The 14,177-nt window shown below is 41.5% G+C and overlaps 1 protein-coding gene across 1 annotated transcript; it reads right to left on the reverse strand.

Moving 5' to 3' along the window:
* Positions 1–760: 760 nt before the first annotated feature.
* On the reverse strand, positions 761–1,351 carry LOC127198724 (interferon alpha-13-like). Its single transcript, XM_051156776.1, has one exon. The coding sequence runs from the start codon at positions 1,349–1,351 to the stop codon at positions 761–763; it is 591 nt and encodes a 196-aa protein (XP_051012733.1).
* Between the last annotated feature and the right edge of the window lie 12,826 nt (positions 1,352–14,177).

Below are 14,177 nucleotides of genomic sequence, written 5' to 3' on the forward strand. Positions count from 1 at the left end.
GTTACACTATAATTTAAAAAAAAAAGAAGATGAGAAAAAAGACACGCAGCCAGGATGAGAATGTGGTGGGGAGGGTAGGATGCTAATGCATGCAGTAGAGTGTGTATACGATCTACGGACATTGTATTCATGTGTAAACTTACCGAAGATGAGACACAAATTTTTTTAAAAAACCATCATAATTTGATATGAAGGTATGTTCTGCTTTACTATTGCACAACATATTGTCTACAAAAAAGCAGTCACATGCTATATATTACAAAACGCCAGAGGACACGATTTTGGATGTTCGCCTAAAGAAATGATAACTATAAGGTGAGCAAGTCTGCTTATATTTAAACTCCATGCCATTTACAAGTGTATCTTATTAATATAAGGATATTTTATTAATGTATGGGTATTTAGCTTAAAATATAAAAGTGAGAATATATAAAGGATGGAAAACTACAAGATTTAGATGAGAAAACGTTAATGAACACAGAAAGTCATTTTATTACATAAAGAAAGATATTTTATTATAAAGAAAATATAAAATTTCACATGGTATTATAACTTAGATTTTACAGTTTAATAAATAAATATTTATACACATAAATAGAAATACCTTGATGAGCCTAGAAGCTAATGCCTATACAATATATATAGTATTGCTCATAACTGATGAAATATCCCAGAGGGTTGATGGAAGAATGTCAAAATGAGTGAGATCATAGAAAGAGCAGAATTGGTGCAATGAGGCAGTGTCCTGGTCCAGGAAATCCTATTCACGTTGGCTCATGACTCGCTCCTCCTCTCTCAGTCTTGCCATCCAGTTGGCTGAGGAAGACAGGGCTCTCCTGACTTCTGCTCTCACCACCTCCCAGGCACAGGGGCTGTGTTTCTTCTCTCTCAGGTAGACAGTGATCCTCTGGAAGTATTTCCTCACAGCCCCCAGGGAGCCTTCCTGCCTCAGGGGAGGTTCCTGCACCTCCATCTGCTGCATCAGACAGGCTTGCAGGTCCCTGAGCTGCTGGTGGAGGCCAGTGCAGAGCGTGTCTAGGAGGCTTGCCTCCCAAGCAGCAGATGAGGCCACTGAGCTGAAGAGGGTCAGGAGCTGCTGGGTCAGCTCATGCAGGACAGGGATGGCGTGAGTCTTCTGGACCTGCTGGGCATCCACCTTCTCCAGAGGGAATCCAAAGTCCTTTCTGTCCTTCAGGCAGGAGAGAGGGGAGAGTCTCCTCATCTGTGCCAGGAGTGTCAAGGCTCTCTTGTTTCTGAGGTTATGTGCCTGAGGCAGGTCACATCCTAGAGAGCAGGTTGACCAGTAGCTCATCACCACCAGGGCCACCACGAAAGCACAGGGCCTAGCCATTGTGGATGCTGCAGCTGCTGCTGGTCCTCTGGGCTGTGTGGTCCTGAACCTTCCCCTCCAGGTTCTCTGAGGACCATCCTGTGTGCATGTGTCTTAAATAACTGGAAACACTGGTTTTCATTTTCTGAATGCCCTCCCCTTTTTAATTCTTTTTTTCACTTTTCAATTCTCTTTTCATTTTCTTTCATTCATTCTCTGCTTGTGTCTGGGCATTCTTTCTAAACCAGTTTGGTTTTCATTATTGTGTGAAATTCTGTACTTCCCTCACAAAGCCATTTTAGAAATTTTCCCCTAAATAAATTAAGTTTTACAGAACAGGTATGCATCAAATATATAAAATTTGCTCATCTAATGTAAAGAATAAAAATATTTCCATTAGAAAATTGTACTTAAAATGTTAGAATTTATCTTTACAATTAGATTTTCAGAAAGATCTTTATTTCCTTCATATAACACATAAATTATAAGGTAAGTCTTGTCAAAAATTAATTGTGTAAATGATTACAAAACTAGTAATGATATAATCAAATATATTCAATGTTTTTATAAGTTAATAAATTATTATTTCCACATTGACTTTTAGTTTTCTTAGTTTTTGACTCATATATAAATAAAGCTTGCTTTCTTTTGGTTATTAGCTATTTGTAAAAGGTTATGGGGGAGTAGTGGTACACGCCTTTAATCCCAGCACTCAGGAGACAGGCTGGTAGATCTCTGAGTTCAAGGCTAGCCTTGTCTACAGGACATCCAGAGCTACATAGAGAAATCCTGTCTCAAAAAACAAAAACAAAAAACAAAAAAACCCAATAAACAACAATAAACGCAAACAATAACTACAAGCAACAAAAGATTACATTTTCCTCTTCGGGATTACATATTAATAATGCTTAAATTTTTTCAGTAGAATACAATCATGATTATGAAGTATGATTGTCACCATGATGAACACAGACACAGACCTGTTAAAAGTGACTCAAAGAAGGAAGGGCTTATTTTGCCTTACAGTTCAAGGCCACAGTCAATCATTGCTGGGAACTCATGGTGACAGGAGCTTAAAGTAGCTGGTCACATTGTATCTGCAGAGATGAATAAATGTGTTTCTCTAAGCTTCTCCTTTTAATTCAGTCGGAGACCAGGGCTCATGGAATGACCTGTCTATATTTAAGTCAGATCTTATTTTAATTAACCTGGGTAATCATTCAGAGACATGTCCAGAGGCCTGTCTCTGTGTGACTCAAGTTGCCAATCAAAATTAACCACCTTAGTTTTCCTGGTGCACATTCTGACTTTCTTTATCAGATTATGAGGGTTACATGAGCGAACACATTCTATTCACAAAAGGCATCAGGAGAGTTATATGCCTCAAAGAAAGGAGTTGGACCTGCATATAGCACTATATAATCAGATTAACTCTAAAGAGTATTACACAAAAGCCTATTTTTATTTTCATTTTCTTGGGCTTCATAGATGTTGTCAGTTTTACAAATAGAAATGTTTCAGAAGCCCTGCTATCAAGAAAGTTTTTTTTTTGCATCATTTTTCCAGCAGTGAGTGCTCACTTCATGCCTCTGTACCACTTTTTGTCATATTTTGAGCCTTTCCACTGTTATATGTGCCATGGTGGTCTATGATGAGCAGTCTTCGATGCTACTATTGCAGCTGTCTAGGAACTTCACAATTTACTTTTACAGAAGGCAGCAAACTTAATCATTTTAACTGTTCCCCAGACTGCTCATTCCCCGTCTCTTCCTCTCCTGTTGGACCTCCCTGTCCTCCTAGATTCAGGCATATTGAAATTGTTAAGAACTCCATTACAGCCTTTGTTGAAATAACATTAAAAGCCACAAGAGATTTGAAATGATTAAACCACAGGTTTGAAACCCTGATATTTCCCTCACCTTGCTTAACTTCATCACAGAACTCAGCATCACCATTCTTCCTGTGATGCCCTGGAAGAGCTGGCAGGGAAAATAACACTGAAGAATGAGCGTTTATTGGGTAGCACTGAGTCTTATAGTATTATAACATATTCTAATAATTAAGTCTACTCACTCCCAAGAACTAATTTTCACACATTTGGAAACATTCTTACTCAATATAAAGTGGCAACTGAAGCTGTGCATGGTGGTGCACACCTGTAATCCCAGCACTCAGGAAGGAGAGGTGGACAGATCTCTGTGAGTTCGAGGCCAGCCTGGTTTACAAAGAGAGTTCCAGGGAAGCCATGGCTATTACACAGAGAAATCCTATCTCAAAACAAAACAAAACAAAACAAAAAGTGGCACTCACAAGTCCATGGAACACTTTGCAAACCTCAGATATATATGATTATAATTGACCCTTTGCAGCCCATCCTTACTCAATTGAATTTATTCGAATATCCATGAGGCTTTGGGGTCGTATTTGCCACAGTAAGACTGTGGATGATGAACCCAGGCTAGAGGCATGACCAAACACACTCAAGCCAGGCAGCTGAGGTTCTGAGTTCAAAGCTGAGAGGGGCAAACAGAAGCAGTCCAAGAGACATAGGAGAATCCAGCATACTGGAGGATGGACAATGACAAGAAGGAACCGTGGCCAGCTGCCTTCTCTGCTGCCTGACATAGCCTATTTGATTTTGCTCCTGAGTGGGTCAGGCTGATGATGAGAAACTGGACATTAATGGTACAATGTGATGTCAAGACAGTCCTAGAGAAGAGAGAGTTTGGGGAAAGAATATACTGAGGGACACAATATTTTCACACATAAAATGAATAAGAAAGGGGGAATGTAGGCAATCTGAGCTTCCATTTCTTTTCAGCAGACCACGGCTGATGTAAAACTCTCGGAGCCTTCTCCCCTTACTCACTGGCTCACCCTGGCACACCAGGTAAGGAGAAATAATACCAGTCCACATGCTCCTTTGATCTGTGTGCGTTTCTTTAGGGTACTCAGTTTTGTTTTTGTTTGATTCACAGGATTTGAAATGAATCAGAATGCTACTTTAGGAGGATTTCCTCCTAATTAAATCAGTGGATTTAATTAAGGTTCTTAATCTTCTTTAAGCTTGGCCATCTGCGTTCTTCCAGCTGCCTGTCAGATAACAGCTGGACTCATGTTGGTGGGCTGTCCCACCAAGAACACACAGAGAAGACAAGCCCACTGACTCTGTCTGTTATTGTGACCACTATCGTCACTGTGACTGATGTCAACAGAAATAAATACTACACTATAACCATTGTGTTGGAGAAGATGGGGGTCCAAAGATGCTTTCCACTTCTCCATGCTCCTTCAGAGAATGTGAAAGTGGAGAGTGTTACGGTATTTCCAACAGCACCCATATGACTGTGGACAACTTTCCCATGGGCCTGCTGATTATTATTATAGTGCCAGGGTCATTTGAGAACAGATCCAGGCCAGCTTATTATGCCTGGAATGGATGCCTGTCTTACGTACTCTTAGTAAAATCACCGTGTATTACCAAGTGACTCACTGTACTTTTTCCCTGTTCCAGCTGGGAGGTACAAATTCAAACACCCCAGATGGTCTGTGGTCTGTGTAGAATGTGGCAAGACCACAAAACTAGTTGTACGTGGATGTCCTTATTGTTCCAAACATGAAGGAAATTGTAGCGATTACTTCACTGAAATTTTTTTAACCTTTCCTGTCCTATTCTGGAATGTATACAATTTAAACATGGTTCAGGTAATCTTGCCCCATGTGTCTTCAAGGTCAGACATCCTTTCTTCCATTGTTTTATCGAGTCTGTCATCGAGGCCTACAGCTCTATGTCCACAAGGAGTTCTTGTATTCCAGTATTTCTGTTCTTGTCTTATCATCTCTGCTTCTTCACCATCATGTACACTCACATCATGTGTTGGTTTCCTAATATTTTTTTAGTATGCTTGCATGTTCTACTATATTCCATGGTGTCACTTTGGAATATTTCTTTAAGATTGTTCTTCGAGAACTTTATCATGTGGTTTTCATCTTCAGGGGTAAACTTTATTTTCTCCAAGGCAGATTGCAAAGAAAATCTAGTTTTACTTTTTTTTTTATTGAAAAATGAAATCATTCATATTACATCTCAATTGCTATCCCATCCTGTGCATCCTCCCATTCCTCCCTTCCTCCCGCTTTCACCCCATTCCCCTCCCCTATGACTGTGACTGAGGGGGACCTCCTCCCCCTGAATATGATGCTAGGGTATCAAGTATCTTCTTGGTAGTCTGCTATCCTTCCTCCCAGTGCCATCAGGCCTCCCCATCAAGGGGACATTACCAAATATGGGGCACCAGAGTTCATGTGAAGGTCAGTTCCCAGTCTCCACTTAACTGTGGAGAATGTTCTGTCCCTTGGCTAGATCTGGGTAGGGGTGACGATGACTGCATGTATTGTCCTTGGTTGGTGCCATAGATCAAGCAGAACCCCTGGGCCCAGATCCGCCCATCATAGTGTTCTTCTTGTAGGTTTCTAGGACCCTCTGAATCCATCTATTTCCCTATCGCCTATGTTTCTCTCACCTAGAGTCCCAATAGGATGTCCTCACCTCTATCCCACTTTCCTGGTAAGTGAAGACTTTCATGAGACATGCCCCCTCGGCTAGTATCCAGTTATAAGTGAGTATATACCTGCCTGACCTGCAGGGTTCGACTAACACTCAGGAGGGAGGTCACCTGTTGAGAAATGCAAGACACAAGGAAGGAGAGCAAGTCTGATTGATCAAGCTCTTTACTTTATTAGTCAGGCAGGGAGGCAGGGAAGCATATCTCTATAGCAACGCAGTTGCAGGTTTTCCTCAAAACATAGGGAATTCCAGGCAGGGTCATGACATCCTGCTACGCAGGGTATCTTGCTTTGTCTTCATCTAGCTTTAGTCTAACTGTTGACTCACAATATGGTCACTCCATCGATTTCTGTCTTTAGCTGCTGACTCACAACAGGGTCAGCTAGTTTCTGGTGAAAGGTAAGTTCTAGGAAAGACAGAGACTTAAAGGTACAGACTTGGACAAGATGGCTGAATATTGGTCATATGGCTTATCGTCCCCAACATATACCATTTGAGTCTCTCTGCTTCTGGGTTAACTCACTCATGATCATTTCTAGTTCAATCCATTTGTCCACAAATTTCGAGAATTCCTTGTTTTTAATGGCTGAGTATTATTCCATAGTGTAAATATACCACATTTTCTTTATCCATTCTTCTACTGAGGGACACTTACACTGTTTCCATGTTCTGGCTATTATGAATAAGGCTGCTATGAACATGGTTGAGCATATGTCTCTGTTGCGTGCTGAAGCATCTTCTGGGTATATTCCAATGAGTGGAATAGCTGGGTCTTGAGGAAGCCTTATTCCCAGTTTTCTGAAATAGTACCAGACAGATTTCCGAAGTGCCTGCACTAGTCTGCATTCCCACCAGCAATAAAAGGTGTTCCTCTTTCTCCACATCCTCGCCAGCATGTGGTGTCACTTGAATTTTTGATCTTAGCCATTCTGATGAGTATAAGATGAAATCTCAGAGTTGTTTTGATTTGCATTTCTCTGATGACTAAACACTTTGAGCACTTCTTTAAGTGTTTCTCAGCCGTTTGATATTCCTCTGTTGAAAATTCTCTGTTTAATTCTGAGCCTCTTTTCTCAATTGGATTATTTGGTATAGTGGTGTTTAATTTCTTGAGTTCTTTTTTTAGTTTGGATATTAGACCTTTGTCAGATGCAGGGTTGGTGAAAATCTTTTCCCAGTCTGTACTGTCACTTTGTTCTGTTGACAGTGTCTCCTGCCTTACAGAAGCTTCTCAGCTTCATGAGGTTCCATTTATTAATTATTGACCTTAAGGCCTGGGCTGTTGGTGTTCTGTTCAGGAAGTTATCTCCTGTGCCAGTGTGTTCCAGGCTCTTCCCCACTTTTTCTTCTAAGTGACTTAGTGTCTCTGGTTTTATGTTGAGGTCTTTAATCCACTTGGATTTGAGTTTTGTGCGTGGTGACAAATATAGGTCCAATTGCATTTTTCTACATGTAGAAATCCAGTTAGACCAGCACCGTTTGTTCAAGATGCTATCCTTTTCCCATTGAATAGATTTGGCTTCTTTGTCAAAAATCAGGTGACTATATGTGTGTGGATTCATATCTGTGTCTTCAATTCTATTCTATTGATCAACCAGCCTATTGCTGTGCCAGTACCATGCTGTTTTAATTACTATTGCTCTATAGTACAGCTTGAGATCAGGTATGGAGAGTCCTCCTGAGGATCTTTTACTGTATAAGATTGTTTTAGCTATTTTGGGCTTTTTGTCTTTCCATATAAAGTTGAGAATTGACCTTTCAATGTCTTTAAAAATTGTGTAGTTGTTTTGATAGAAATTGCATTGAATCTGTAAATTGCTTTTGGTAAGATGGCCATTTTTTACTATGTTAATTCTCCCGATCCACGAACAAGGGAGATCCCTCTTCTCAAATCACCTTCAATCTCTTTCTTCAGGGACTTAAAGTTTTTTTTCAAGCAAGCCCTTCACTTGCTTGGTTAGAGTTACTCATAGATATTTTATATTCCTTGTGGCTAACATGAAAAGTGTAGACTTTCCAATTTCTTCCTCTGTATGATTGTCATTTGTATATAGGAAGGCTACTGACTTTTTAGAGTTAATTTTGTGTCCAGCCAATTTGCTGAAGGTGTTTATCAGTGGTAGGAATTCACTGGTGTAATGTTGGAGGTCACTTATATACACTATCTGCAAATAGGGATAATTTAACTTCTTCCTCTCCCATTTGGATCCCCTTAATCTCCTTGTGTTGTCTTATTGTTCTGGCTAGAACTTCAAGAACTATATTGAAGAGATATGGAGATAGTGGGCAGCCTTGTCTGGTCCCCAATTTTAGAGGAATTTCCTTGAGTATCTCTCCATTTAATTTGATATTGGCTATTGGCTTGTTGTATATAGCCCTTATTATGTTTATGTATGTGTCTTGAATTCACGATCTCTCCAAGACTTTAACATGAATGGGTGTTGGATTTTGTCAAAAGCTTTTTCTGCATCTAAGGAGATGATCATGTGGGTTTTTTTCTTTTAGTTTGTTTATGGTGGATTACATTGATGGATTTCCGTGTATTAAACCATCCCTGCATGCCTGGAATGAAGCCTACCTGGTCATGATGAATGATATCTTTGATATGTTCTTGTATTCGTTTTGCGAGTATTTTATTGAGTATCTTTGCGTCTATGTTCATAAGAGAAATTGGTCTGAAGTTCTCCTTTTTTGCTAGGTCTTTGTGAGGTTTAGGTATCAACGTGACTGTGACCTCATAGAAAGAATTTGGTAATGTTCTATCCAATTCTATCTTTTGGCGTAGCTTGAAGAGTATGGGTATAAGCTCCTCTTTGAAGATCTGATAGAATTCTGCACTGAAACCATCTGGCCCTGGGCTTTTTTTGCTTGAGAGACTATCAATGACTGCTTCTATTTCTATAGGAGAAATAGGACTATTTAATTTGTTTGTCTGTTCTTCACTCAATTTTAACAAGTGGAATCGATCAAAAAATTGTCCATTTCCCTTAGATTTTCAAAATTTGTGGCATATATGCCTTTAAAGTAGGATCTTATGATTTTTTTGTATTTCTTCTGTGTCTGTTGTTATGTCTCCCTTTTCATTTCTTATTTTGTTGTTTTGGATAGTGTCTCTCTGCCTTTTAGTTAGTTTGGCTAACGGTTTGTCTATCTTGTTGATTTTCTCAAAAAAAAAAAATAGTTCCTGATTTTGTTGATTCTTTGAATTGTTCTTTTTGTTTCTAATTTATTGATTTCAGCCCTGAGTTGATTATTTCCAGATGTCTACTGCTCTTGGGTGTTTCTGCTTCTTTTTTTTCTAGGGCTTCCAGATGTGTTGTTAAGTTGGTTATGTGGGATGTTTCCAGTTTCTTTTTAAAGGCACTTAGTGCTTTGAATTTTTCTCTTAGCACCGCTTTCAATGTGTCCCACAAATTTGGGTATGTTGTTCCATCATTTTCATTGAATTTCAGGAAGTAGAAAGTTGTTTAGTTTCCACATGTGAGTAGGCTTTTTGTTATTTCTGTTGTTGTTGAAGTCCAGCCTTAGACCATGGTGATCTGATAAGATACAAAGTATTATTTCAATCTTCTTGTATCTGTTGAGGCTTGCTTTGTGACGTACTATGTGATCAATTTTGGAGAAGATTCCATGGGGTGCTGAGAAGAAAGTATAGTCTTTTGTATTTGGGTGGAAAGGTCTGTAAACATCTGTTAAATCCATTTGATTCATGGCATTGGTTGTATTTGGAGCTTAGATGTTCAGAATTGTAATGCCATCTTGGTTGATTTTACCCTTGATGAGTATGAAGTGTCCTTTCTCATCCCTTTTGATTAATTTTGGTTGAAAGTCTTTTTTATTAGATATTAGGATGGCTACACCAGATTGCTTCTTGTGACCATTAGCTTGGAACATTTTTTCCCAGCCTTTTACCCTGAGGTAATGTCTGTCCTTGTGAGTGAGACGTGTTTCTTGGATGCGGAAGAATGTTGGGTCTTGTTTATGCAACCATTCTGTTAGTCTATGTACTTTTATTGGAGAATTGAGACCATTGACATTGAGAGATATTAATGAGTAGTGACTGTTAAGTCCCTTCATTTTGATGTTTGTTACAGTTGAGAGTTTGTGAGGTTGTGATTTTGTGATGGTGTAGTTATCAAATTCCTGTGTAGTTTTGGTTGTAACTCATCCCTGTGCAGTGGAGTCTTCCTTCTAGTAACTTCTGTAATGCTGGATTTGTGGATAGGTACTGTTTGAATTTGTTTTTGTCATGGAATATTTTGTTTTCTCCATCAATGGTTATTGATAGTTTTGCTGGGTACAGTAGTCTAGCCTGGCATCTGTGGTCTCTTAGGGTTTACAAGACCTCTGTCCAGGCCCTTCTGGCTTTCACGGTCTCAGCTGAGAAGTCGGGTGTAATTCTGATAGGTTTGCCATCGTATGTTCTTCTGCCTTTTCCCCTTGAAGCTTTTAATATTTTTTTCTTTTTTCTGTATATTTTGTGTTTTTATTATTATGTGGCAGGAAGATTTTCTTTTCTGGTCTATTCTATTTGGTGTTCTGTAGGCCTCTTGTATGTTCATATGCATCTCCTTCTTCAGATTGGGAATTTTTTCTTCTATGATTTTGTTGAAGATATTTTCTGGGCCATGGAGTTGGGCGTCTTCTCTTTCCTCAATGCCATTATTCTCAGGTTTCTTCTTTTCATGATGTTCTTGATTTCTTGGATGTTCTGCGTCAGGAACTTTTCTGGTTTAACATTTTCTTTAAAGGTTGTTTTGAGTTCTATGATTGTATCTTCAAGTCCCAAAATTTGTTCCTCCATTTCCTGGATTCTGTTTGAGAAGGCCATCTCGTTGTTGGTTGCTTTCTTCTCTATGGTCTCTCGGTCACGTTTTTCTTCTGTGTGTTCCTTTATCATAGGTTCCGTTTTCGTCTTCAGATCTTGAAGTGTTTTATTGATTTCCTTCATCTGTGTGTTTGTATTTTGCTGAAATTCTTCCAGTGCCTCTTTATATGACTCTTTTATGTCCTCCACCTGCTTGGTTGCATCTTCCTGCAGTTATTTATAGATTTCAATCATTTATTCCATTATCATCTTCCTTACTAAAGACTTGAGGTCATTTTATTGTACTTCTATTGTGTTTGTGTTCTCTGGGTTGTTTTCTTTGAGATAGCTGAGATCTGGAGGTGCTGAGCTGTTTTGGTTTTTGTTGTTTGTATTCTTACACTGTCCTTTAGACATTTTGCTATTTCTGTTAATGGGATGTGGCTTCTGGTTTCCTTCACTGGTGTTGAGAGTGGGTACTTGGTGAATGATTATAGGTCGTGTGCTCTTGCCTGTGGGGATCAGGGAGTTTTCCCCCTGACACAGGCAGGTGACCTAGTTTTCACTTCTGTAGACTTTGCTCTACACCTTAGGCTCTGGGCTGGGTTAGCAGAAGTAGCTTCTGACTGGTTTCTTTCACGTTAGTGTTGTTATTCAGGCCAGCTGTTATGGGGTCTCAGATCAAGGCTGGCAAGCTCTGGCTGGGCAAGATGTTCCCAGTTGCCCGCACTTCCCGCGGACCTGTAGTCCAGACCTCACCCAGCTCAGACCCACTGAGCTATGTGCACCTTTTAGACCAGCTGGGTTCTAACTGCTTGGATCTGCAGGCTCTGTCCCCTGTGCTTTGTTCCAATGTGGGCCTGATTTGGCCCCCACCGTTCTCTCTAAGCTAGGTGGACCCAAGCAGCTCAGTACCCTGCCCTTTGATCCAATGTGGGCCTGGTTTGGCCCCCCTGGCTGTGCGCCGCTCTCTCTGAGCTGGGTGGACCCAGCCCCGTGGGAGATCCTGCCAGGGCTGTGTGAAGTGTCCAAGCTGGGTTCTAACTGCTCAGATTTGCAGGCTCTGACCCCTGCGCTCTGTTCCAATACGGACCCAGTATGGCCCTGCTGGCTGCGCACTGCTCTCTCTGAGCTAGGTGGACCCAAGCAGCTTTGTACCCTGCACTCTGTTCCAATGTGGGCCCGGTTTGGCCTCTGCTGGCTGCGAGCGACTCTCTCTGAGCTGGATGGACCCAAGCAGCTCAGTATCCTGTGCTCTGTTCCAATGTGGGCCTGGTTTGGTGCCTTGGGTTGCGCACCACTGTCTCTGAGCTAGGTGGACCCAATCAGCTCAGTATATCCTGCACTCTGTTCCAATGTGGGCCCGGTTTGGTACGGCGGGTTGTGCGCGCTCTCTCTGAGCTAGGTGGACCCAGTTGCCTGTGTTTCCTCAGCAAGTTTGCTTGGGGAGGGTGGATGGGACCAAGGGCAGCTTCCCCTGTTTCCCTGTGACTTCCACAGGCCAGGGGCTCCAGTACCGACCCGCACACTGAATTCAGGCTTTACCTGCCAACTGCAGCCCGCAGGTGGATTGCTTACGAGCATCCAGAGAGTGGGTTCAGGGCCTCCGTGGACTGCTACTTGACCCAGGGCCAGGCCTGCTGGTGGTCTGTGCTGTGCAGGACCCCACTCACCTAAAGTTCTCTGGATTTAACAGTCTGTGGCTCCACTCAAGTCCTTGGTCTCTGCGCAGTAGATCAGATACAGTGCTTGCTGGGCACCACCATCTTGACTCGACTAGTTTTACTTTTTACAGTTCACTCCAGGCATCATTCATGCCTAAGCCTCTGCTTTGAGACCACCAGCTTCCTTTATTTTTCTTTATACTGTTGTAAATAATTGCAATGAGAGGAATGCTGCCTTTCTTTGTAACTCTGACAGCAGGATCTGTTCACTTGCTCACTTCTAATTCTTGAAGTAAATATCTCAAACTGCCATAGTCTTAATTTGCATATGCAGCAGCATGCATCTTACCATTTTTTTTTAACTTTGATTTTAAAAATGTGGGTGTTGATTTTGCTTTCAGTAAGATGTAATAGAAGTTAAACAAACAAAAGCAACAATCAATGCTGTGCCAAATCAAACAAAATGCCAGGTGAATAACATAAAGTCAATTATTGCAAATTTTAATGAAATGTGAAGATAAATGTTGTTAAATGAAACTGTATGAACCTTATAAACACATGAGAATTAATGAAAATAATAAATAAACATGAATAAATAAATATCAGGTCATCTTCGACAGACTGATCTCGCTGAGTATAAATGTATTTCTCATATACATGTTTAACTTTATTAAAATATTTCCTAAGTTCAATTAACTCAAATAAGACCAAAGTATAAATAGGAATAACTTTAAATAACAAAAGTCCACTCCCTCAAAGAGACACTGTGCTGCTGCTGTTGTTCTTATATTGGTCAGAAGCAGAGCAGATGGCGGTCCTTTTTTCGTCCCAGCTTGATGCCTGGCTTGGTGGTCAAAGTTGTCTTATGCCTAAGACACATAAATATCAAATCAAATCATATCATATCCAGACAGCACAGCACTAGAGGAGAAAGGAAGACAGAGACCTGCAGACTATCATGCCTTTCATGGACCTACCCTCCAGTGCACCACACAGGTGGGCCATAGACACCTGCTTGCTAATGAGCCACGCAGCACAGATGAAGGATACCACACAGGGGCCTACCAGCCAAGTGACCAGCCTGCAGCTGGAACCACCACACTGTGCAAGTGTATGGTGGTTAGATGGACGAGAAAGAGAAGTAGAGCAGCTTGAGCATTATGAAGAAGATGGAAGTGGAAACTCAAGCGTGAAAAGGTGCAGTGAGGGGGCAGGGCTAGCTCTGTGTGGGCAGAGCTGTGAGTGGGCAGCCCTGCCACCTGGGGCCATGCTGAGATCCCAGCCCGAGTTGTGGCTCAAGGCCATGTCTGTGTTCCTGGCTTTGCAGTAACAGGGGTCAGTGTTGATGTCCATGGTATATATTACCACTAAAGAACATGGTGATGTCGCTGGTCAGGGCAGTCCCTGGGGACCACCTGGATGTGTATAACTGGCCCTATCCCTCACTGAATACAGTGCTCCAGAGAGCTGGTACCATCTCTCACCATTGACAACATCCAGGAGAGAAGACCTTGTGCCTTACCCAGGCAGTACAGTGGAGCTAGCCTTGATGGCAGCAGGGTGGGTGAACCAGCCCTTGGGATGTGAGTGTGGGAAAGCTGACCCCACTACTTCTGCCATGGGGTGGGGCACGGGCACAGAGTTGATGTCCCTCACCCTGTGGCAATAGGGAAAGCTGACCCTGGGGTCATGAGAGCAGGTGAGCTGGCCCCGTCCCTTGCTGGCCACAGCATTCAGGAGAATGGACCCTGTACTGGGCAACACAGTAGAGCTGTACTGGGCAACACAGTAGAGCTGGCCCTAGCAGAG

This window comes from Acomys russatus, chromosome 2, assembly GCF_903995435.1.
Source record: "Acomys russatus chromosome 2, mAcoRus1.1, whole genome shotgun sequence".
Taxonomy (NCBI): Eukaryota; Metazoa; Chordata; class Mammalia; order Rodentia; family Muridae; genus Acomys; species Acomys russatus.

What these genes read in the sequence shown, in the direction of transcription:
- LOC127198724 (XM_051156776.1), bottom strand. Translation starts at nt 1,351, where the DNA reads ATGGCTAGGCCCTGTGCTTTCGTGGTGGCCCTGGTGGTGATGAGCTAC.